The sequence below is a fragment of the Dipteris shenzhenensis genome, chromosome 11 (assembly GCF_047967505.1).
Source record: "Dipteris shenzhenensis isolate YYH24624 ecotype China chromosome 11, Dip_SZ_1.0, whole genome shotgun sequence".
Lineage (NCBI taxonomy): Eukaryota > Viridiplantae > Streptophyta > Polypodiopsida > Gleicheniales > Dipteridaceae > Dipteris > Dipteris shenzhenensis.
In genome coordinates this window covers 18,624,456-18,650,558 of record NC_141606.1, presented here as the reverse complement: position 1 = coordinate 18,650,558, position 26,103 = coordinate 18,624,456, and the positions used below count along the sequence as shown (strand labels likewise).

The 26,103-nt window shown below is 47.0% G+C and overlaps 2 protein-coding genes across 2 annotated transcripts in view; both read right to left on the bottom strand.

Moving 5' to 3' along the window:
* Positions 1-1,150: 1,150 nt before the first annotated feature.
* Positions 1,151-26,103, bottom strand: part of BIG (auxin transport protein (BIG)) — a 57,616-nt gene continuing 32,663 nt past the window's right edge. The window contains exons 11-16 of the mRNA XM_087381050.1: positions 5,175-5,318; positions 4,495-4,872; positions 4,161-4,425; positions 3,522-3,898; positions 2,837-3,340; positions 1,151-2,677 (exon numbers count right to left, since the gene is read on the bottom strand). Coding sequence (XP_087237176.1) covers positions 1,763-2,677; positions 2,837-3,340; positions 3,522-3,898; positions 4,161-4,425; positions 4,495-4,872; positions 5,175-5,318 — 2,583 coding nt within the window. The 3' untranslated portion in view covers positions 1,151-1,762. The remainder of the gene's footprint in view (positions 2,678-2,836; positions 3,341-3,521; positions 3,899-4,160; positions 4,426-4,494; positions 4,873-5,174; positions 5,319-26,103) is intronic.
* Positions 9,022-24,710, bottom strand: LOC147896714 (uncharacterized). The gene is made up of 2 exons (XM_087381868.1): positions 23,763-24,710; positions 9,022-9,084 (listed from the first exon to the last, which is right to left on the bottom strand). The coding sequence occupies exons 1-2, from the start codon at positions 24,708-24,710 to the stop codon at positions 9,022-9,024; spliced, it is 1,011 nt and encodes a 336-aa protein (XP_087237994.1).

Here is a 26,103-nt window from a genome sequence, read left to right as displayed (position 1 = left end):
CCTATGGAGCTATCGTAGCGCAGCGAGGATCTGTATGAGAGCCCTCAAGAATCTGGATCAGAGCCCTCAAGATCGTGACACGCTTGCAAAGCCTTCACAAAGACTACACCTACAGGATGGTGGCTTGGTTGACCGAGGAAGGACACACGTTCCAGATTGATGAGATCTCCCCAGCATACCGGATACAAGGTCCCAGCATTCAGAGGATTGCACTCCACAAGGCAGCCCCCTCTGACGCCCTAGCTCCTCCTTCCCTAGGGAAGACAGTGTTTGGGAGGTGGTAGCCAACATCACGGCTTAAAACATTTGGGTGGCTCGCTACAGTCTCGTGATGGAAGAGCACCCGGTTCCACCCTCAACTACCTTGGTTGCCATCTGGCAAGATATCATTTACACTCTACGATCCACCAAGGAGCGTGGGACTCCAGGCTCAAAGGCGACTATTGAGAGACGTGCTCGATTCTGCAAGGCTTGGCCTGCAAGTGTTTTCTACATTTTCACTCCGCGAGGGATTCACTAGCTGTATAGCCCCCCCACTAGGCTGTAAGCCCCAATTCCCGAGATCCCCTAGGCAATGAGCTGGGCTTCTCTAGAACAGGCCGGTTTTTCTTTCAACCTTTTTCGGTTTTTTCATACTCAGCACCTTCGAGGTGGTTGTCTTGTATGAAATTTTTCAAGCATTAATAGAAGGTTCCTTTCTTTGAAAAAAAAAAAAACGATAGTGACAACATCATAGCTGTGTCACAAAAGCAATCCACATATCACATAGTTCAGACTCTATGATAAGAGTGAACCAAAAATCATGCAAATAACATTCCTCTCAGTAATTTTGGAAAAATGAATGCTTTAATACCTTCAACAGTTTGCTTCTCCCTTGTATGTACTCTAGCCCAAAGTTGCAACTTCCATGTTCCAAAAAGGAACCACAGACATAACGGTTTGAAATTAAGTCCTTCAAAAGAACTTCAAAAACTTCAAAGAAAAATGTTCATGTATATTTGCTTTGTATGTGCACAATGCCTGACTGTAGATAAAGATGAAACTTGAACATTCAGAAAGCCAAGGCCATGCATTGCTGCTCGTATGGGCTCCATAACAGACTGCATTTTCAATGACTCGCTTTTAAAAGCCACGACAAAAGCCCTTAATAATTCACAATGACCTGCACCATCCTACCAAGCAAATCCGAAGCCCTCTCATATGCTACGTTTACTACTATTTTGAATTTTGCACTCCAAACAAATAGATGTGAAAACGCTTGCCAAGGCAAATGCATCATTTGCATTGTGATTTCATAATACATATGACTTTTAAGATACAGATGAGGAACTCTTTGCAACTCCAGCTATTCTACAGTATGCCCACCAATAGGCATATTACTGAGCTTCTGCAAGGAGTGATTCTAAACCACATGTGGCTTTCTGAATATTTTTACACATGAGACCGTTGCTTCCTGAAACAAGGGAAGATATTACTTTTCAAACCTAATGCATTCTCTCCTTCAGTAGGAATCCTTTACAATCACGGTAACACGCACTTCAACCTGCTTAGGCCCTGAAATGTGGGACTGCATGAACTATGACTGCCTACAGCTGAGAAGATGCATGGCACTGGAAGTGATCCTGAACTGTAACAGATCAAAGATCTCCTGGGAGCATTTCATATTTTACAACCCAGAACAGCTTGTATGATCTTCCCAGCTCATCCGTAAACTCCAGCAAGGTCAACAATCCTCCAGCTCATTTTACCAACCTTATTGAGACTACCTGCCAGAGGCAGAGTTAATGGTATCTAAAACAAATTCTTCACAGGTTGAAAAACCTCCTGACAAAACATCCCCCAATGCTCCCATGATATCAAATGCTTCTTGCAAGTCTTGAGCGCCTTGCATATCATCAAGCCATTCAAGGACATCTTTTGAGAACCCCAACATAGCTTTTACATCCCGTAATCTGTCCTTCATGGTCACTTCCCACGTTTCCAGACCTCCATGTCCTGATCCGCCTTCCCCCTTTACATTTTCACCTCCAGTTGGCCGCTGTGCCTCCTGCATGGACTCTGAAGCCCTAGATTTCATACCTCCCTGCTTCAGGTGATGTTGCAATTGATCAGCCAGCCCGGTGTAGATTAGCATCGGTTGAACCACGGTAAACAGCTGCTCTCTACTAATCTCCCCCATTTGAGAATCCTCTTTGGCATCTTCAAAGGGTCCAACATCTGGAAAAGCATTTGAAAGCTCTACAGATCCGCGAGGAAAGGTAAGAGCAGAAGGGGTGGGAGAGGCGGCCAGTGTTGTTCGCCCATGCTTAAACTGCATGTATGCATGATAGATACCCCTCTGTAAAAAAGTTCGCCGATGTTGGCGCCAATCATCCAAAGATTCAAGCAACAGTGATTGCACCATCATAAACTGCACAGTCTCATCAACTGCTCCTAATCTCTGAAGGGTACTTGCAGTAGAGGATTTTGAGCCTGAAGCTGGGGGTTCTTGCAGGGAAGGAGAACCCAAGTAACTAATTAATGCCTTGGACTGAATTCGCCTCTGGCTTACACCTCCTTGGTCCAGCAGATGGCAAGCCATCTGCAACATGAAAGGCAATAAACGAGAATTGCTTTCTTTACCTCCACCCTTGCTGTCAGCACTAAACGATGCACCAGTTGCAAAGCGGGCTAGCATCTGTCAAAACAAGCACCTGTCAATTCTCTCTCTCTCTCTCTCTCTCTCTCTCTCTCTCTCTCTAACACACACACACACACACACACACATATTCCCATAAATGAAGATATACAGATAGATGTTTGAAGCATGAGTGATTTTCATCTTTCAAGATCTTACCAGCACAATATCATAAGTCAGCAGACGAAGTCGACTTCCATCTGCTCGCCCAAGTGCATTCAAGTTATCCCAATACTGTTCAACACAACGTGCATACTGTGCAAGAGGCACCGATGGGCCCCGCAGTGGAAACAAATTGTTGCAAAGTGTCACACTGTTACGCAGAGCTGCACCCTCCCATTCCTTTTTAGGGTTTTTCAAAGATGCATCGGCTCTCTTTGCCTCCTGATGGCACTGAAAATGTATCACGTTGAAATGGCTTACAGTGGTGTACACCCACTCAGCTCGAGCATTATTATTCGTCCCAATTCCTAAGTTCACACGCTTGCTGTAGCAGTATGTGCCTAGCATGTCGGTAGGACACAGACAATAACCTTCTCTGCATACCATGCAGGCTAACCCTGCCTCCTCTTCTTCCACATCCTCAAGACCTTCAATAGAAGGTTGAGAGATCACAATACGCTCTCCACCATCAGATGTAAATTCACGTCTCATGCCGAGCCCCTGCCAGACCACATTGAAAAGCAGGAGCATGAGAACTGGCACATTTGTTGAGAATTACAATGGAAAACTGAAAGACAATTCAACATCAAGTTTCACAATAGTTGCAGTGTAGAGACAAACGAAAGAGTTCAAAAGAGATGCTCAATGCAAACTGCCAAAATGAAAAATTTATTAAATCTACCTGAAGAAGTTCCTCTCGCTTTTGTAAAGCCCGCTTCCGCATCTCATCCCGAGTGGCATGACGGAGCTTCATAACTTTCTCTGCAAAATGTCCTTCGCCTTTGCCATCTTTGTCTGCCAAAGTGTCCAATAAATTCTCTGCCCTTGCACCAATCTCACTCTCCCCAGAAACACCTTCGAGAGCATGGAGAAGGGTTAGAACTCCCCTTTCATCCAAACACTTCTGAGTCAACAGATGTCCCCTGGAAAGACCCCTCAAGATTGAAAGTATAATTGGAATTGATGGTAATTCCAAACCATTGGCCCACTCTGCAGTTGCTTTATAATCACCTCCATTCTCAAAGACGGTAAAGACTTCCTTAAGATAATCAATAGCTTCTGCCACAACAACAAACACAGAGACAATCAGGGTGCAAGCAATCAGATTTTAAAAGCAAGAACAATTGCATCATAAGGAACTTTAAAAGCTGTTTCAAAAAACAAATTCAAAAATAATCAGCAACTTAAAATCTGTCACGCCATGTAATGAATCCATCAGATAAATAGATATAGTCCTAGAAAGTATCAGGCAATCTAATAGGCTAGTTTAAAGCAAAACTGTAGCGTACACATATCAAAAGAGTACTTAGAAAGACGATACCTGTTGTGATGCCTTTCTGCATAATCAGCCCTTTCAGCCTCTCTCCTTGGGCATCCTGCTTGATGGACTCTGTAACTTTGCAAAAGTTTTCAAGTGCTAGCTGATGCTCAGCTGCTTTTTGTGACAATTTCTCATCACTCTCATGTCTCCTCTGTAGCTGATCAAAACCACTCCAATCATGGAGGTAAGGGTCAAAGTGCTCCACAAGGACTTCCATCGCTGCTTGTTCACCATATGTAAGGTATGGTAAGATGCGCGCAACCATGTCATTATTGCGCTGCTGCTTGCTGGATTCCTTTGCACCAGATGGATGAGATAATTTCTCCACAACCATGTCATTATTGCGCTGCTGCTTGCTGGATTCCTTTGCACCAGATGGATGAGATAATTTCTCCAGAAACATAAGCACAACATGGGCTGCCTGTCCCCCGGCTCCTTCTGAGCCTTTCGAAATACTCAGGGAACTTTCTGCCATCCCAATATCACTCTCATTCGCCTCAGTTACAAAACACTCCACAATAAGCAATAGACCCTCAGCTGATTCAGTGGCCTCTATGGCAAAAGCCCGTCTGGCTGTCTCAATAAGCACACCCAACGCCCCCAAGTGCAGTAAGGCCAGTCGGTTGTCTCGTATCTTACAGCAATACATAAGAAGCTTCAAAAGAAGAGCCAACTCTTCCTGGCTGGACTTAATGTCATCATCAGTCAGTGCCTGGAAGTTGACACAATAGAAACAAAATCACATGGCTATTCAAAAACCTCAAGGGAAACCTTGAGAGAGGTGCATGTGCAGGATGCAGAAGAGGGGCACAGGGGCAGGGAGTGCATGCATATGTGTGAATCTATATGTGCCTCTGCATACACATGAATGCGAGAACGAAATCCCAAGGTGGAAATCAAACTAGACTACCAATAGTTCCCTACAAGCGAGTGCATGCATTGGGGTGTCTGTAAGAGAATTCTCATACTGAACGTTTGTTCAACTAAATTAAACCATTCAAGCACATCAAGTACCTGAACCATATTTAAAACGATTTCCAGGCCGTCACTCTCTCTCATTACTCCAGCAATGGCAAATTCCACTTCAGGATCTTGCAACTCTTCTCTATCATCCTCCAGTTCTTTTATCATTGGTTCCGTTGCCTCCCCATCTAATCCCTGTGCCACCATGGCAATAACAATTAAAAATCTCAAATTCCATTTTTGGAGCCATGAGCCAATACAATACCAGCTTTAAAAACGAATCAGGCAGAGAGAACAGTGCCCTCTGTACAAATAGCTCACAGAAGAACCAGCAGTAATAGGTTCAGGAAATAGTATTGGACTCAACAGCCATGTCACAATATCATAAGCTACATCCTGACAGTAGCAATTACTGTTGCATTACCTCATGTAACACACAGATTACCTCATGTAACACACAGATTACCTCATGTAACACACAGACTCAAGCTTGCCAGTTCTGAATTCAAATTCAGCCTATCTAGTGTCCAACCAGATGATACAATAATATCTAGATTCCATCATTTATTCGGCTTTATCTGTTCTTAACTACATCAATTGCAATCTTTCAATAACTCAAAATTGGTATAATCTTCAAGATGGTTACATCAACATGTAGTATTTTAAAGATTAAGTCTGAAACATGAGTGTCAACATAATAACCTCATCACAAAACTTATTAGGTACAACTATAAAGACACGTTTCACTTCAACATCATATCCATGTGCCAAGGCCAAGCTTGCACTATGAAATAGGCCTGGTTTCAGAATCGTAGACAAGAAGTGGGCACCTGATTCCTAGTGGGACCCCTTGACAATATGGACAGGATACTCCGCATATCATGGCCACGTAAAGAGCAAAGACCCTTCTATTCATCATCGAGGCACGGACATCACACTTCTATGCTGGTGTATTGGGTAGCTTGACCCATGGTGAGTGACTAATGATGAATTAGCTCAAGAGAAGAGCTTTTCTAGATGGATTTGCAAATTGTTTCTCACAAGATTTTTCACATAAGTTATCTTTACGGAGACTCGAGGATCTGACCATGTATGTTTTACAAACTCAATAATTATAAATGTATTACATGTGAGAATATTTTTAAAAATGTACCTTCCCCTAACAAGTTTTCAAAATTCAAGTAGATGCATATTTCAATCCAATCAAGATAAGTCAATCTTGGTCAAAATGCCAACACGGTCAAGCCCAATCAGCCTAACAATGATAAATTTAGAGGCCTTTAGTAAATGCAAAAGGCCATAATCCTGTTGGATTCAACTACTAGCATGGGTTAGAGAGATGCAAGTTCTCACAAGACACATTGAGCTTAAAGTCTAATGGTACCAATGTTGGTCAATAAGGGAATAATCACTCATACAAAACTGAGTGGCATTCAAAGATCAAGGTAGTGGAAAGAGACATCAAAAGGTGCCACGTACATGGACAAGGATAGGTACATACGTACATGCATGAATGCATACACTAGGTTAGCCAACCAATTGAAGTAAGGAATAAATCTACAAAGCCTTTAACTAACCCACATGTGTAGATTCAACTGTGTCCTGGTAGTCACTGAAAAAGGCTTCAAGGCAAGAGGGGATTTGTAAGTAATAAGAAGGTACTAAATGTGAACATGAGTTATGATGCCTCAGAGGAATGATGACATTAATGGATTGATCGAACAACTAGCTAACATGCAGCCATGGGTCCACCTTGTACATGTCTGTCAGCATGCTAAGTGGCACGCCCAAGGAGCGCAAGGTGCAGGGGTCTTAATCCTTGCCCCCTAGCCACACAAGCCTCCTCACAACCCAAAAGAGCTGGCTCGGATTTGAGGAGGGGCTTCAATCAAGGTGGTGTATTCAAGTACTTCTTGCTCACAACACAAGCCCCCCTTAAAGCCACATCTACATGCATGAGGAGTGAAGGCCATCACCACTAACACCCTCCATGGACAAATGTCACATGCACCCCTGCACTTGGGTGCAATGTGCACACTGGTTACATCGACAAGTGCATTATAGCTCCCTCATAGGAGATTTTGTCGTATGTTGTGACCCCTTGTCCAGGGGCAGTCAGCCACAAGCTAAGTCAATCAATCTCTCAGCCTTAGGTCAAGTTAGACAGATCAGTCCTTATTCACTCGTACCCACTGGAGAACAATAGGGTAGTGTTTCCATCTTCGGATTAGGCATAGGTCTGGTCCAGCCTAGGCTAGGAGCCCTTCTGGGCCCCCTCACAGCTGGAACAAGTGAGGGAAGTGGGCTTGGGAAGGGCTTCCTTTATACGCTGCCCTGCACCCTTCCCTAGGCCACCTCTTTATGGGGCTAAGGGCTGCATTTATGGGGCCCAGGGCCCAACCAACCAGCCCCAAACAGCTGACTGAAAAGTCGGCCAGTTTGGGCACGTTGGCTCAGCCCTCCAGCCCTACAAAATGGGGGCCATCCGTGCCGTCATTTCCCATTCAGCTCTCCCAGCCTTCAGTCCTCCAATAGCTCTCCTAAAGCCTCTTGTGTGCAGGCCCAAGCACCTCCAGAATTGGCCCTGATCAGCCTCAGCTTCCGGCCCTCAGTTCAGCCTGTCTCGAAGGTGTACATGCAACACCCCAGTTGAGGATTCGGACCAAGAGTAAGGTTTGGGTAGTGTTTCAGCAGCTCTTTACAGTTCTTTTTACAGTTTTGCACAACTCACTTCTCAGCTCAATATTTCAGTCATCTCTCAGCTCTCTTTTCGAATCTATTACTCCTAGTTTTCAGTCTCTCACTCATGCAGTAACCCTGCATCTCGGTGGACAGCACAAGCCTCTTCCTTGCCTTGCAAAAGTGCTCTACATCATTGGTGTGGACAGCCTCAAGGTCTTGGTATTTGTTGGCGTTGCCTCTCAAGTCTTTGGGTCTGCAATACGTGTGCACCGTGTACTCTTCAGAAGCATCTCTCGAAGAGTGCTATTTGTATTTTCCAGTTCTCCAAGTATAAAGCAAATTCTCCCCTGATTAGGGGAAGGGTACAGGGACATAACACTACAGCCCTCATCACCTGCTCTAATACCATGTGAACGTGCCAACTAGCATGCCCAAGGACACTAGGTGCAATCCATATCCCACAGCTACACATGCCGTCTCACACCTCAAAAGAGTTAGTTGGACTATGAAGAGGATCTTCAATCAAGGTCATATGTTCAAGAACTTCTTGCTCACAGCATTGTCCATGGGACTATAGTCCCCAAGTCCACATGTCACAGGCATTGCGCGAGGGCCCCTTAAAGCACACATCTACATGCATGAGGGTGTGCCACCCAATTGAATTTGAGGGGCACAAGTTGATTCCAACGGAGACCACATACTCTGTGAATGACAAGGAGTTATGTGCTACCATCCATGCCCTAAAGATATGGAAACACTTTTTATATGGACAAGATTTCTTTGTTCACAAGATCATGAGGCCTTGCGTTGGCTTCAAACCGTCGGCCGCTTAGTGGTCAGACTGCCAAACTCCATGGAGCTAGACCTTTCCGACAATTTGGTGGTACGATTGAGTATCATCCAAGATTAGAGAATGTAGTGGTGGATGCTCTCAGTAGATGGGGAATGGCATCTCCATAGTGCAGGAATCCTCTCTAGCAGAGATGCGCATACTGTTAGTTAGGCAATATAAAGTGGTTAAAATAAATTGAATCCACAATGTTAGCATGACACGTGGCATGCTGGTGTGGTGACATGATATGGCATGCTAACGTGGCACGTTGTCATCGGCCCCAATCAGCCCAAACAAATCATCTTTGCCACCAGACATAGTTCTGAAATACAAGGCAAATGCACCAACTAGCAAAGCAAATGAGAGAAAGGCAACCTCTCAAAATCAAGTGTCAAGAATCTCAAGCTTCAAAGCACCTGCAAAAGACTCTACTGTCCCAAGGTGTACCTGTTGCAAGAAAACTCCCCAAAGGCAACACGAGGCCTTCCAAGGCAACACGAGGTCTTTCCAAAATGCAAATGAAGCAAAAATTGGAAAAAGCCAATGCAACAATGGCTTACCCAATGATGTATAGCAGTGACAAGCTCTGAAAGCGAGCAAATGAGGGCTGGAAATGAAAATTACAGCAAAATAAGTGCTCCTACGAGGAGGAGAGCGCATAGAAATGGAAAGAAAGAGATCCATTGGAGAGAAGCTAGCAGCCCAAGGCAAAGGGATGCCAAATGAGGAGGGAAGGGCTCAAAGAGAAGTCTCCAGATCAATTCAGCAGCTCCAAATGGCTCCAAACGCCGGCACACAGCTAGAGGCAGTTCCAAAATGCTGGCACGCAGCTTGAGGCAGCTTTGAAATGCTGAGAAACCTGAGAAATGATTGGCACACACCTCGACAGAGCTCCGTACGGATTTCTGCCATCTGTACGGATTTCTGTCAGGTCCGTATGGCTGTACAGATTTCTGGCAGGTGTACGGATTTCTGACAGGTTCGTACGACTATACGGAATTTCTAATATGTCCGTACAATGTGTACGGAATTCCGCACAAATGCTGTAAATGCACACATGTGGTGGTTTTTGCTGCAGCAGGCTGAAAACTGCACCGAAACACAGCTCCCTTTGCGAGAGTTGCTCCAAAGTGCGGTCTTCTCACGACAAAATGAGGTTTTTCGCGACAAAAGTGCTTGGAAAGGCCTCAAACACTCGAGGGAGTGTGAAAACCAGCAAGACCAGCAGGAATGAGAGCTCCAGAGGCTGCCAAACAGCTTGGGAAATCTGTCAATGGCTAAGGGAATGGATTCTTGACCTGCTCTGATACCACTGTTGAGTGTTAAAAGCAATGGAAGCACAATGGAGAAAAACAAGATGTTGCTAACTGACCTAGATGGTACATAAACTAACTGTACCAATAGTCCTAACTGACTATAACTAGGCCTACAAGGCTAATACCAAGGTATAAGTGACACCTATGGATAGCCCATGAGATAGCCTACAGTTGTCTTTTCTGAACCTATTTTCACCATGAGACCGGGCTCATTTGAGTCGAGGATATGCGTCACTGGCCAAGCTGGAGAGGCAGTGCTTTCACTCGCATTTTCAGGACCCTCAGACCAAACGCTTGCACTTTCACTCCTTGGTACGCCTTGCAGGGATGTATGGAGGGCCGTGTTGGGGACCTGATTTGTCTAACGCTCAGTGGGCTCGCGTAGAGCGACTACAGTTCTTATGCTATCATGGATGATCCAGGGTAAGCCGCCAGTCCCTCACCAGATCATTCAGGCCGAGGTTGTATCCACACCGCTATGCTTGATGTTGCGTTTTAGGTCATTACTTATTTGTATGGGGTCTGAGCATACGGGGATCGCACATCAGGTCGCAGCAGATTACAATGGTTAACCCTATCTTCCTCCATGGCATTATCAGAGACAGGGGATGTGAGATGTTGGTATGCACACACATTGTAGTGGTTCGAGCGACTAGGGCTCCATATGGATAGACTTCCTCCTTTCTAGTACAATATAGATACCCCTTTTTCCCCGGTTCGAGCTCATGAGTTCAACCAGCTCATACGTGAGAATCTTCTACAACTGCACACTTTCCATACCTGGTTGGAGCCGACTAAGCTCCCTATGAAGCTCAGCTTCTACAGAGACCATGGCCTTCATATCTCGAATGAGAGTTTTATTGACCCACCGGGGCATACACAGATTCATTTACCCCACTCGTTGAGGATCTCTATTAGGCAGTTCTGTGTCTCTTCGCACAGACTCTATATTGAGAGTGGTCGGGTACAAGGTATTCCCAAGGAGCGATGCATTTGCACCCTATGCAGCATGCAGGAGGTTGAGTCGGAGGAGCATTTCATCTTCAGATGTTCACTCTACTATGAGATCAAGGGGCCGTTTTACTGCTTGTTCAGAGATAGCTCTAGGTCACTGTCCCGTTTTCTCTCCTTTCCCGATCAGAGATGCCTGACTGTCTATATCCATGAGGCGCTTAGGCATCGTGAGCACCTCTTGCGATCACAGAGACATAGGAGTGGTGCATCTCTGGATTCCCCTCAGCGCATGATCACGGATTTCTTCCTGCCAGGTGATAGGGATACTCCCCCTATTGGCTCTAGGCGTGATAGGAATCCCAAGCCAATCAAACGACGACTCAAGCAAAGGGGAGATGCTCAGATTACACTTGGTAACATCCCATCCATGTTTAGGGTGGGTACACGACCGACCAGAGTGATTGTCGCCCTTGTTAGACGCAGGATTAGGGCCCGGAGACAGCACAGAGCCATAGCCATAGGGGGACAGCAGCATTCTATATCAAATTTCATGACATCGCTCCCTCACCCTCGACGAGGAGTTGAGAGACCCCGGTGATATTGAGGTTGTACATGATTGCTTTTCTTGTTATGATACGCATTTCTTGCTTTATATGGGACTCGACGCTCAATTAGTAGCGCCACTCGATCAGCTAACTCTTGTATCAGATTTTTCATAGTCTCATAGACCCATCAGTCTTCCGAAGAATTTGATAAACTTTCTTTTTTTCTCTCCCAATCTCTCTCTATCCCTCTTCCCCTCGCCCCTTTTCTCTCTCTTCCTCCCCCTTTACCCCTTTCCCTCCTATCTCTCTCTCCCCTCCTTCCTCTCCCCCCTTCTCTGCCATCCTTGGCCCCTCCTCCTTTCTTACACTATCAATACACGTCCTAGGATTACATATCTTCAAATGACCACTAGCTTGATGGCATCCAAGTACATGAACCCAACGGGTGTGCACGTGCTCCTACTACAAATGATGCCATATGGGATGTTGTTAAAGCATAATTGCGTCACCCATCTAGCCCATAACCAACAAAAAATCACAACAAAGACTCATTCATGCATGTTAACTGAGTACCCTTTCTCTTATACATACATACGTATATCTCTATTCATGATGATAATCATGGAGATTTTTTGAGACATCTCAAATAATGAATACGACACTGCAAGTTGAACACGCGATAGGATTATATCACTCTATTTCCCATGATGTGGCATTGCCTTATGTAGGAAAGGTAGGGATTGTATGCATAGCTCATTGCTCAAGAGACGGCAAATGTAAAATGCTGCCATAAAGGGTAAAGGTATTACAAAATGAGGCACCTAGGGCCTTAAGTGAGAATGAGGATTGTGTTTGCCACTAGGTTAAACTAAATATTAATGAAGAGAGAGGAAACACATTTGATGTAGGATAGGAGCAACACAGGTGGCAATTATTTCTGTTCATCTTCTTCAAGTTTGAATTAATTACGATGTATCCTTCAATTCCACACCTTTTTTTGCACTATCGCAAAATCCCAGCACTATTCTCAAAACATTAGCATGGAATGGCACATGTCAATTGCCAACCACCCAAATCAGCACTACAAACAATTACCACATTAGAATGGTTGACAACAGACATGACTAGACACTAGTTGTCACGAGGGCGTGAGTTTTGTACTTACATGTGGCAGGACCCTTAATGTGGGTGTGCAAGTTTTCCCCTAGGAGTTAGGGTTTTGGGGGTGAATTAGTAAAGAAGTCCAAAGAGGGGCAAAGTACCCTTAGGACCCAAGTTGGCAATTGATTTGGCCCTACTAGAAGGGGCAAGGGACAAATAAATTTTAAGTTGATCATTAGAGTTGACCACATAGGGCCTAGGGGCAAAAAAAAAATTTAACGTGGGCTGCCATGTTGCATGCCCATGCAAACCAATTTAGCAAGGAAGTCCATGGGAGGACTTGCGCTAGTCAATGGCCAAAGGGAGGCATTTGGCGCACACGGGATTGGAGAGGGAGAAAGTAGAGGCGTTTGGCGCACACAGGAGCTGGCGGACTACTAGCAAAGAGCAGCTTGGGCTGACCAGGTCTTGGCTGATGACGAGCTGCTATGCAGAAGAATTGCTGGGTGTCAGCGCTGGCCTTTGAAGCCTTAGTCGAAGATGTTGTAGGTGCTGTGGTATCCATACGTAGCTGTAATAAGCTCTTTCCTTAACTGAAGATCTTGGCTTGGTTGGCGTTGTGACTGGTGGCTGGAACAAGCTAGCTGATTTCGATGAGCCTTGTCCCTTCATGTCAGCATCTAATAAGGCACGTAGAAGCATGAGTTGGGGCCCCTTGCTGGTCGAGAATGTTGGTAGAGGACCCTGGTTACCTGCAGGGTCACGCTCATTGTGCTCTAGAAGGGGCTTGGTTACGCGAGGTCTACATGACATAGGTTGGGGTCTACTCATTGAGACTGGCTTGGTCACCGACTCAGCAGTGGTTGTTTTAATAAGCTCTTTCCTTGACTGAAAATCTTGGCTTGGTTGGAGTTGTGACTGGTGGCTGGAACAAGCTAGCTGATTTCGAATGAACCTTGTCCCTTCATGTGAGCATCCAATAAGGCACGTAGAAGCATGAGTTGGGGCCCCTTGCTGGTCGAGAACGTTGGTAGAGGGCCCGGGTACCTGCAGGGTCACGCCCATTGTGCTCTAGAAGGGGCCTGGTTACACAACGTCTACAGGACATAGGTTGGGGTCTACTCATTGAGACTAGCTTGGTCAGCAGTGGTTGTTTCAATGTCTCAGTTGAGCTTTGAATGAGAGGCTGGTCCTATAGAACAGCTCACATGTGTGAAATAGCTATGTTAGCTACTCAAATGGGCACACAAGGAATCTCAGCCTATTGGTGAGCTGTTTTTAGAAGAGCTGGCCAGACATTCTAATGCATTTACTCAGCAGGGGAATTCTGAATGTGAAGTCCTCTAGGTCGAAGCTTCCATGGATGCTAGCTAGATGTTTTTGATTCTATCCTTACTCTAAGGGGGTAGGTAGTTGAGAGGGCACTTGAGGCAGTTGCAGGGGATTGTGTGACCAAGTATTGGTTGCTAGGAACAATCCTAGGCTGAGTATAAGCCTTTTGGAGCTGAAATGGATGCTCTTTTGCTATGCTTGATGGAGGACACTTTCAGTAGAGATTATGCTCTGCTTTCCCCAAGAAATAGTGTACATACAGCCAGTGGTTGCAAGGCAGAAGGCACACGTTTTGGTACAGCCTCGTGGCTGAATAGACGGGTCAAGAATCCATGCTTGAGATGGGGAGTATCCCCGGAAGCCCAGAGAGAGATGGTACAGGTGTGACTGCCGTACTGTTTGCTGTGTTGAGATGCAAGTTCTCCTGTTAGAAACAGACTTTTGTTTCAGGATGTGCGCTGCCCATAGGGTGAGAGACTATAGATAGTGGCAGTCCTGAACAGTGGAGAAAGCTCCTGTATGCTTTCTTTTTCTGCTTGGAGCAGATAGGTGGTTAGTTGGGGCACCAGTGACAGCTATGGGGAATTGTGTAGTCAAGTGTGGTTAGTTGGATGAACTCAAGGGTGCTCAATTTTTCACGAAGATAGATTTGAGGTCTGGTTACCATCAAATCAGAGTGAAAGAAGGAGATACGACCTTCCGCATAGAATGAGGCTTGTATAAATTCAAGGTGATGCCTTTTGGATTGACTAATGCACCGGCCACCTTCCAGGCGCCAATGAACAAGATATTGCAGCCACTTTTTTTCAGATGTGTGCTGGTTTTCTTTTATGATATCCTCATTTACAGCAAGGATAGACAGGAGCACATAAAGAATGTGAAGCAGGTGCTGGAAATTTTGATGCATCAGCTTTATCCAAAAGCCAGCAAATGCACTTTTATGGCAAAGGAGGTTGATGTACTTGGGGCATATTGTGAGTAGAGATGGCATTCGGGTGGATCCCGCAAAGGTGAAATGCATCAAAGATTGGCCACAGCCACAAAACCCCACCCAATTGAGAGGATTTGTAGGTCTTGCTTCCTTCTACAGGCGCTTTATTCGCAAATTTGCCAAGAGGGCAGCTCCTCTTACTGACCTCTTCAAGAAGGATGCTTTTCGGTGGTCAAAGGAAGCACAACGTAGCTTTGAAGACCTGAAATTTGCTCTTACTCATGCACCTGTCTTGGTATGCCCTGATTTTTCACGTCCTTTCATTGTGGAGGCAGATGCAAGTGGCAAAGGATTGGGGGCTGTTCTAAAGCAGGAACACGGGGTAATAGCCTTTTGAAAGCAGGAAATTTGAGGCCAAAGTACTCAGTTACCATGTTTATGATCAGGAGATGTTGGCTGTCTTGCATGCTTTCAAGAAATGGCACCACTATCTGTACAGGAGTAAAATGAAGGTGAAAACAAATCATAGGAAACTCAGATTCTTCCTCACCTAGCCAAAGTTGTCATATAAGCAGAAGAGGTGGCTGGCTGCAGTCCAATCCTATGATTTTGACATGAGTACAGAAAAGGGAAGGACAATGTGGTTGCAGATGCCTTGTCCAATATGTGGGCTTGCAATTATCAGGAGTGGTATCATGGCATTCAAGAAGAGCCTTGTCCAATATGTGGGCTTGCAATTTGTCTGCTATCTCTACCATATATCAGGATTGGATTCATGGCATTAAAGAAGAGTATATGCAGAATTCTAAGGCAGTTCCCATATTTTCAGATTTGCAGAAGCCTTCTAGTCAAGGTCACCCGGAATTCAAATTGCATAATGGGCTGTTGTGGTACTAGGACAGGATTTATTTAGTGCCAGACTCAAAATATAGACAGCCAAAAAATGTGCTGGTAGAGAGCTGCTGCTCCTCCCCGCTCCCTTGCTGCCCCCTCTCCTTCAGCCCCTCCCTCAGCACCCTCCCTCTGCCTCAGCCACTCCCCGTCCCCCGCCCTCAGCCTCTCCCCTCCTCTCCTTCTTAGCCCGCCCCCTCACCTCTCAGCCCGCTGCCCCCTCCCCTCCTCTCCCTCTCAGCCCACCCCCTCCCCTCTCAGCCCACTCCTCCCTGCCCTGCTCCCCCGCTCCCTCTACCCCTCTCAGCCCGCTCCTCTCTCTACCCTGCTCCCCCACTCCCCTCACCCCCGCCTCTACCCTTGCCCCCGCCTCTACCTCTCCCCCGCTCCCCTCTACCCCGCCTCTACCCTTCCCCCCACCTCCTCCCTCCCCCTACCCTTCTTCCGCCTCTACCCCTTCCCCCCGCCTCTACACCCTCCCTCGTCTCTACCCTCCCCCCCCCCCGCTTCTACCCCTCCCTCACCTCTACCCTCCCCCCCGCTCCCTCTACCCCTCTCAGCCCACTCCTCCTCTACCCTGCTCCCCCGCTCCCTCATTCCCTCTTCCCTACTCCCCCGCTCCCCTCACCCCCGCCTCTACCCTTGGCCTCGCCTCTACCTCTCCCCCACTCCCTCTACCCCGCTCCCCTCTCCCCCGCCTCTACCCTTCCCCCCGCCTCCTCCCTCCCCCTACCCTTCTTCCGTCTCTATCCCTTCCCCCCGCCTCTACCCCTCCCTCACCTCTACCCTTCCCCCCGCCTCTACACCCCTCCCCTCTACCCGCTCCCTAACCCCGCCTCTACCCCCCCGTCTCTACTTCCCTCTCCTCTACCTCCTCCTTCCCTCTCCCACTCAGCTACCCCTCCCCTCTCAGCCCGCTTCCCCTTCCTCGCTCCCCCGCTCACTCTACCCTGCTCCCTCCCCCCGCTTCTGCCTCAGCCCTCCTTCTACCCCGCTCCCTACTCCCGCCTTTTTTTCCTTCTTCCTATCTCCCCCCTCTTCCTTCTCCCGCAACATTTTTTGGAGCGGAAGGAGCCCCAAAAATGTCAGAGTCGGCCTCCTCACCTCAATTGGCGATGGATATTCCATCAGCCAATCCTACTCCACCTCCACCGGCCGCAAAAACTATTACTTTTTCTAAAGACGAGTTGCAGTAGCTCAAGAAGAACGTACAGATTGAATGCTCTACCACGTTACTAGCACGCATCTTCGGGTCTCACCCTTCCAGATCCCAAGCCAGAGACTGGATGCTTGCGGCTCTCCCCCCAGTCCTCACTCCACGATTGTTAAATGTTCGTCTTCTAGGACGAGGTTTTTTCCAGGTGGTTTTCGACACTCCATAGGCTGCGAGCACTGTGCTCAAAGTTGAGTTTTTACACCTAGGACACAAGAAGATCTTCTTTGCCGCCTTTGATATTGGCTTCGACCCAGTGGAGGCAGATAAGGAAATCTTTTCGCTCTTCATTAGATTTCCCTGGCTTCCCCAGGTTTACCATCGACTTCTTTCTATTATTGGGGAGCATTTTGGCACGGTTGCTAATATCCCACCCCTCCCTCGGTTGCCATTGACTGCAGCAGAGGCAACCAAGGCTGATGGGGTACCTAGAGTTAGGGTCCTCTATAAGGATCCTAACCTCACGATAGACCATGCTATGATCCAACGCCTGGATGGTTCCTTTTTTCGCCAGAGAGTAGAGATTACAGGCAGGCAGGACCAGTGCAAGATATGCAGGACCATTGGATACTTTGCCAGGGATTGCCCCAGGAAGAAAAAAAGGCCCAGGAAGCCCTCTCGTACAGCTACTGCCCCACAGCCTCGACAGGGGATGGTACAGGTCCAACACCTACTCCTCGGCCTCAACACGGGGGTGGTATAGGTCCAGCACCTATTCCTCAACCTCCGCATGGCGGTCCTCCTCAAGATGGTGGTGGTACAGGTCCAGCACCTGCTCCTCGACCTCGACAGGGGGTGGTACGTCCAACACCTGCTTCTCGACCTCCACATGGCGGTCCTCCTCAGGATGGTGGTTTAGCTCCTCGCCAGAGTGCTCCTCCACTGAGCGCTCCTTTGATACCGCCACCTTCTACCTCAGTTGCCTCACGACCTTCTACCTCAAGGACACCCGACGCATTCCAGTGGCTTCCGGTTCGTGTGCAGATCCCTCCTTCAGTTCACGAGGGTACACTAGTGGACTCTGCTTCACCTTGGGCTGTCCCTCCAGTCTCACCTCGCACAATCCGAGACGTTGAAGCCTCGGCCTCCTCCCCGATTGCAGCTTCTCCCCTAAAACCAACGGTGCTAGACACTCTCCTCGAGGCAATAGAGGTCTCCGCAGCTGGGCAGACACAGGATCGAGAGTAGTCCTCACTTCCTCCCTTGGATAGCAGGAAGGGGATGGTTTACACTATCGATCCTCTTCCCTCATAAGGAATCCTTTGCACTCCGGTGTCTCGCTTTCTTCACAGGAACTCATCTTCAACCCTGGCACATGCTTCAGATTTCCCAGAGGAGTTTGTGCCCTCTACTTTTGGTCAGCCAATGATTGGGCTTCCTGTTGACAGGGCTTCTTCTTCAGGTGACGGGGTTCTTTCCCCTGTTGATTTCCTGCCACTTGGTTCCATTCCTCGCTCCTCGAGCAGGAGGTCTTCCCTTGTTGAGGGGTTTGTTTCCGCCACTAGGTCGAGTAAGGTGTTCCACTCTACATCCTCCTGTCAATGAGGGTTATTAGTCGGAACATACAGGGCCTAGGTGGCGTCCCACATCACCGCCGTAGAGAGCTGATCCGAGATCAGCTTCATCCAGATGTTACTGGGGGTTCCATTAATATCTTATTTATTCAGGAGCACAAACTGGATTCTAGAGATTGTGCCAAGTCAGGCAAGTTGCTTTCTGGCCATTCTTTTTGGTTGCCTGCCTTGGGCACCAGGGGAGGCACTTCTATTTCAGTTTCGCAGTCGGTTCTCCCCTTAGTTATTGGACACGGAGTCATTATTCCCTCTAGAGCTCAATGGATTATTCTCTTGATTGGAGGGCGTAAGGTTGGTTTCCTTAACCTGTATGCCTCCAACATTAGAGGGGAACATGTCATTATGTGGAAGGATTTGCTCTCCTGGGCCCCCATTGCGGATTCATGGGTGATTGGAGGTGACTTTAACATGGTTGAGTTACCATCAGACAAAAAAGAGGTAGAGAAGAAGGACTTCACTCTTTGGAGAGAGCAGCTTGGGATGCCTTTCTTTTTAACTACTATGGCAGGGATGCTTGGTTGGACAATGCCTTTCTTATTCAGCCACAGTCCCTCATATTCTCTTGGTTGAACAGGAGGTAGCAAATGCCTATTCATGCACGCATTGACAGATTCTATGTAGATGATTGGGCACTAGACAAAGGTGGATCGGTATGCATTGCTGCTGGGGTTTCCACTTCAAACCACTTTCTTGTTGTGATGGCTATCTTAGAGCCTCACTTGAGAGGCCGGTCTGCCAGCATCAAGATTCCAGATGCCTTGTACACAAAGGAGGACCTTATAGAGGCAGCCCTGCAAATATGGGTTTCTCATGTCCAAGGTGGGCAGTCATTTCCATCACATGTAGTTGCTGCCCTTTCTGGTATTAGCAACTTCTATCTCTTAGTTGCTTGTACCAAGAGACAAAATACTCTCAGACGTGAGATTGGTGTTCGCCAACAGTTGGCAACTTTGCAGAGGAAAGAGCAGAAATGGTCTTCAGATGCTTGGATTCAGGAGCACCTTGCTGCAGCAAGGGCTCATCAGCAGATATTGCTTCATCAGAGAGCAAAGTACGCCTTTCATGCACGGGAGTCATTCTGGATTCACATGGGTGGAAGAGTCAATAAACACTTTTTCTCTACTCTTGGCCCTAGACATAGTAGAGAGAGTGTATCCCAGCTTATTGACTCACATGGGGTTTTACAGACAGATCCAGATGATGTCTTGCGCATAGCATCATATTTTTATGCCGCCCTTCTTACTGCTGATCCTGAGACACGGGATAGAGAGGATGCTAGACAGGTTATTTGGCAAAGCATCCCTTTGTTGGTAAAACCGGATATGCATATTTGCTTGATGCACCTTTAACCAACGCAGAGTTCAGGACTATACTTTCAGCCCTTCACAAGGGCAAGTGCCCAGGTTCGGATGGCCTTACCCCTTCTTTTTTCATTGCATTTTGGGATATGATTGGAGACTAACATTACTTTAGCCCTACAGGGCATTTGGCACTCTAGTGAGATGCCCGAGTCACTTACAAAGGGTCTCATCCACCTTATCCCGAAAGGAGGTTGCAAAAATCTAGTGTCCCAATGGTGGGCTATCACACTTCTAGGGACTTGTTACAAGATTGTGGCCAAGGCAATCAGCCTCCAATTGCAGCTCCTTCTCCCAGATCTTATTCATGACACTCAGATGGGATTTGTGCATGGCAGAAGCATTTTTTATAACATTTTCTCTTTCTGGGAAGCTTCAGAGTAGGCCATGAAGAGCGGCCAGAATCTAGCCATTCTACTTTTGGATTTTGAGAAAGCTTAAGACAAAGTAGATTGGGGTTTTTTGGAGGGCACCCTTCTACGTTTTGGCTTTACTGATGCTTGGATCAGAAGTGTTTCCTCTTTGTACAGATCAACCCACAGCCAGGTACCTATTGGTGGGGTAAGGGGTGAGAGATTTCAGATTTCCAGATCAGTCCGTCAAGGATGCCCCCTTGCTCCTTTTCTTTTTTTGGTCGTGGCCCAAGCTATGAGTATCTATGTTAGATCTCAAGCTGACATCTTTGGGCTGAGACTTCCCATTAGAAGGGAAGAGCAGCTACTCGACAGTGAGTTGGCAGATGACACAGCAGTTTACTTGTATGCCACTCCACAGACGCTCACTTCTTTCAGGACAGCATTGGATTTATTTTGCTTGGCGGCGGGGGTGCAGATAAATTGGCATAAATCCAATGGCTTTTGGATCAGTGATGAAGTTTGGGGGCTTGACATAGGATTCACTTGGGTTCAGAGTGTTAGAGACTCACTGTGCCCACCTGTGAGCCCCCGTTTTGAGGGGACAAGGGGCAATGAGAGATAGGAGGGCTGGGAAAGAGAGACCCAGGCTGACATCATAGGCAACCAGCACACGGGCTGGTTGCTGACTGCAACAGCAGAGAAATAGGGGGGCCCTGTGCCTCCCTGGAGGCGTCAACAGTCCCATGAACTGGCTGCACAGGGCACCCTTTTATAGGGGCCTGTGGCAGGGCCAGTCAGCCCAACCAGGGCCGACCCTGGTCGGATTTCCAGAACAGTCTGGTCGGCCACCAGTCAGGGGACCGACCCTGCTGGTCGGCCAATCCAGAGGGCCTGGGCAGTGCCTATAAAAGGCCCACTCCTTCCTTCATTCCAGCATCCAGTGCAGGACAGAAAGCCTCCTTCCTAGGCTGTGCTGTGCACTCAGAGCTGGTCCAGTCTGACAGAGAGAGTTACATCAGTTCTCCTCAGCACTTGACTGAGTTTTCTATTGCTCCCCTGGAGCCAGTTTTCTGCCCACCATCCGGTGGATGAATATATTCTCTCTCTCCGTTTAAGTTATCTCTGGGTGAGTGTTTATTGCATCTGTGATCAGTTATCTGAGTTGAGTGTCAAGAAGAATGGGAGAGATCTTGGGTGGAGGTTTGAGTGATTCATTCCCTCCCTATCAGAGCCATAGGCTCTCAACTCTTCCTCATCAAAGCACTCTCTGAAGGAAGGAGTCCCTTGGCAGTAAGGCGACTCTGTTTTCAGCTCAGGCTAGCACAGAAGGTCAGTACATTTATTTCTGTTTCAGTTATTCAGTTTTGCCATTCACCGAGATGGATCAGCCTTCAGAAGCCTCTACATCCATTGCTCGTCCTTCCTCCTTCTCCAGTCATCTTCCTTCTTCATTTATCCCCAATTTCGGTGAAGCTGGAAAGCTCCATGGGACGAACTATCCAATCTGGAAAGTCAAGATCCGAAGCCATCTGTTGGCACGGAGGTTGTGGAAGATTGTGAATGGGACCGAAGAGAAGCCGGAGGACCTTGTGGACAAAAGAGGTGAAGTTTTAGTTGAAGCAGATGCGGATGAACTCTGTGCATGGGAGGAGAGGGATGCTCAAGCCTTAGCAATGCTTATAGGCACGACAGCAGATGCTGTGATTCCTCATATCCAGTTGGCAGAGACGTCTTCAGAGGCGTGGGCCATACTGAAGGAGCTGTATGAAACCCATAATACAGCTCGTATCATTACACTTCAGCATCAGCTTTATAATCTTGATATGAATGAGGGTGATAGTGTGCATGATCATCTGACAAAGGTGAAAGTTGTTCGGGACCAGCTCGCAGCGATTGGTCAGAAGGTGGACACGAGTCAATTGGCGTTGCTCACACTCCACAAATTGCCACGGAGTTTCAAAAGTTTTGTGACTACGGTCACTGCGGGTCAACGGACTAAGCCAATCACCTTTGAGGAGCTTGGTCCGCTCCTGCTTCGGGAGGAGGCTCGAGAGAAACTCTTTACGCAAACCGACGAGAAGCCATTAGTTGCCAAAGACAAGCCTGGAAAAGGCAAGCCAAAGGATACCAAGAAATCGGAGGACGCTGAATGCAAGAAGAAAATGAAGTGCTTTACTGTGAAAAGCTTGGCCACTCCGCCAAAGAATGCCGAAAGAAGAAGGCGGATCAAAAGCAGAAGAGAGAAGCCAAGAACAAAGAAGAGCCTAAGAATGATTCTGCCAATGTGACGACTGGACAGTTATTTTTACTCAGAGTAGAGAGAACAAGACTGGAAGTACACAAGTGATGAAGGAAGCAAGGAGAAGTGGATTAGACGTCAAATCAATAGCCCCTTACAATCCTTTTGGGTTGACTTATATAGTCCCCCACAGTTCCCACATTTCCCTACTATTCTCCCATCTATTTTCCCCTTAAAATCCATCTTTTTCCCACCTTCATTACAGCCATCCCTTCCCAAAGAATTTTGCCCTCAAAATTTCCAAGAGGCTGCCCTGGATGAGAAGGATACAACAAAAACTGATCAGCTCTGTAGAAGATAGGGGTAGTCCTGCACAATGCTCTCAGGTTGCCAAGAATTCTCATCTTCTGTTAAACCTTTCCATTTGATGAGGTATTCTGTGTAGGCTTTGTTCCTGAGTACATGATCTCTGAAGCCCTTGATTTGCTCCGGCACATAGATTATGTGGCCCTCTTCATCCATAGGAGGCAACTCAGGAAGAACCTGGACATGCTGTTCGACATGTGGTTTCAGCAAGGATACATGGAAAACATTATGGATCTTGGAGGTACTGGGTAGTTCCAACTGATATGCTACCTGCCCAACTTTGCGGATGATTTTGTAGGGGCCATAATACCTGTGGGCAAGCTTTGTGTTGGTATTACCTTTCAGCGAGGAATATCGATTCTTATGGAGACGTAAATGCACATAATCCCCTTCTTCAAAAGATAAGTATCTCCTTTGTTCATCCGCATACTTCTTCTACTTGGCTTGGGCATCCTGCATATTCCTCTTAGCCAACTGCAGAAGGGCATCCATACTCTCCAAATCATTCCTTGCTTGCTGATTTTTCACAGCCAAGTCTGCAACCCTGGAAGGCATTCCCACTTTGCATCCATACATAGCCTCGAATGGACTCATGCCAATAGAGAGGTGTTTGGTGCTGTTGTAGCAAAATTCAGCCAATGGTAACCATTTGTCCCAAGACTTCTGCGTGTCATGACAGTAATGCCTTAGATACTCCTCCAACCACTTGTTCACCCTCTCTGATTGTCCATCCATCTGTGGATGATAAGCAATACTAGGCGCAAGGGAAGTACCAACTGCAGTGAATAACTCCTGCCAAAAGTGACCCATAAATTTAGCATCCCTGTCACTGACAATCTCCTGAGGAAAACCATGGTGCTTGAACACATACTCAATGAATTGCCAGGCAACCTGTGAAGCGGAGTACCGAGTCCTAGTCGGTATGAAATGGGCCATCCTTCTTCTTCACCAGGAGTACTGGAGATGCAAAAGGTGAGGTGCTATGATCAATGAAGTTCTTCTCAAGTAAATCCTGCACCTGTGTTGCCACTTCTTCCCGTTCAACCTTAGAAAGTCGATACGGGGCCTTGTTTATTGGTTTACTGCCATGTTCCAGAACTATGGCATGATCAACATCTCTTTTTGGAGGCAACTGAGATGGCATATCAGCAAACACATCCCCAAATTCTAAGAGCCATTTCTGCATTTCACAATTATCCACATGGGGAATACCACCCTCCTGAGGTACAGAGACATTCCATGCATAAATGGCACTTTCGTTCTTGAGCTCCCTAGCTAGCTGCCTTGCTGAAATGACCTGTAATTTCTGATTCACAATGCCCTGCAATGTAACAGTTCTACCCTTGTGGCAAAACTCAAGAGATAAAGCATTCAAATCTATACTAATTTTCCCCAAGGATTTCAGCCAATCACAACCCAGGACAGCATCTATGGGCCCCATATCCAATGCCAAAAGATCACCTGCAAACTCATAATGATCAGAAAACTTGATCCTGGCATCCTGGCAACAATGTCTGCTGATCATGTGCTGTCCATTCGCGATCTCCACTTTCAGACCATGGTCTATCTCTGTAGCAACTAATCCCAATCTTTGCAATGTTCTACAATTAATGAAACTGTGAGTGCTACCACTGTCTACCAATACATGGACAGATCTGCCATTAATCATTCCCTTCAACCTGATTGTGTCAGCACTTTTGGCACCCATCAAGGCATGTAGTGAGATGGTATACAGTGTAGACTGGGCATCCCAATAAATTTGTTCATCATCCACAGGAACATTACCATTAGCATCACCTCTGACATGAAAAGGCATTGTAGGTCGATGCTCCAACACAGAGAGTGTTGGCTTACGGCCTTTCCTGCTACATGTAGGCTGAATATCAATCTCATGCATCACATGAGAGGTTTGCTCAATAGCCCCACCCGGATCAAAAGGAAAAACAGTCCCCTTTGTGTCCATCTGTGTCAGGAGACTCATCTGCATCATGGGCTCTTGTCAATTCGTCATGAGAGACATCATGGGAGTCTGCTACATCAGCCACTTCATCATCATCAGATAATTCAATTATCATGCTGAGTTTGGCTGAGCTGACATTCTTCATTTTGCACACATCTCGGTGCTCAGGTGTCCATTTCTCTCCACACCTAAAGCATAAATTTGCTTTCTTCCTACTGTCCATTATGGCTCTGGAATGTTGTTTAACTTCTGATTTGCCAAAACCAGCACTGGTTTTGACACCTGTTTTTGCATCCATGGGCCTGTATGGCTTTGCATATGGCATCTTACTTCCAGAAACTGTTGGATATCGTGGGAAGGAAGCAGCTGCTGGTTTCTTATCAATCCAATCAGCAGAATTTGTCTTCCTGTCAGCATCATAACCAGTACCATAGAAGCTATGTGACACATGCTTGTACTTGCCAGCATATTTTGGCTCAAACACCTCAGCAAGCTGGGCTGCTCGCTCAATGGTTAGAGGATGTGAGCTCTCACATCAGCAGCTAGAGAGGGATCTAAGCCTTGTATAAAATGCAGCAACTTCCCTTTCTCAGAAATATCCTGTACAAACAAAGAAAGTCTCCAAAAACGCTGCAAGTACTCCTGGACCGTACCTATTTGTGACAGTGCATAGAATTCAGCAAGGTACTGTTCAAGGATCAGAGCCGAGACGAAGGTCGTGACCATAAGCTCCTTGAACTGTTTCCAGGTGGTAGGCTTCTGAGGTGACTCTCGCATGTAACGCCACCATGTATGTGCATAATCCTGTAAATGCATGCCAGCAAAAATGATCCTCTCCTCATCATTCTTAGGGTAGAAGCGGAAATAATCTTCAAGCTTCGTGAGCCACTCCTCCAACTCATTGGGAGTGCGAGTGTCACCCTTAAACTTATGAACATAGATTTTATCTTTCACACCTTTGGCTGCGTTATTCCTATAGTGACTACCAGCATACTCACGCTTGAAGCTCACATACTGTGAAAAGGGCATCTCATTACGAACATCCTCAGGCAAAGCCCTATATGAACGTAAGGCATTTGAAAGCATATCATCCATGTTTGCATGCTGCCCACTTCCAGCATCATGCTGGTTAGGAGAACCACTCCCGTGATGCATAAAGTGCGTCTGACCGAAAGCATTACCTCCCTGATATGCAGGCTGAGTCTGGTGACTGAATGTATTAACAGGAGGTGTCATCGAAGCATGCAATCCCTGCTGAGTCTGCCTGCCATAAACATCTCGGTGGGTGGGTGGCATAGAAAAAGGTTGAGAAGAGGACTGGCCCCTCTCC

Excerpts from the sequence above, each read along its gene's own strand:
- LOC147896714 (XM_087381868.1), bottom strand. The coding sequence starts at position 24,710 with ATGCATGAGATTGATATTCAGCCTACATGTAGCAGGAAAGGCCGTAAG. Across the intron at positions 9,085-23,762 it reads TTGCATCTCCAGTACTCCTG|GTACACCTTGGGACAGTAGA; the intron begins GTGAAGAAGAAG and ends TTCTTGCAACAG.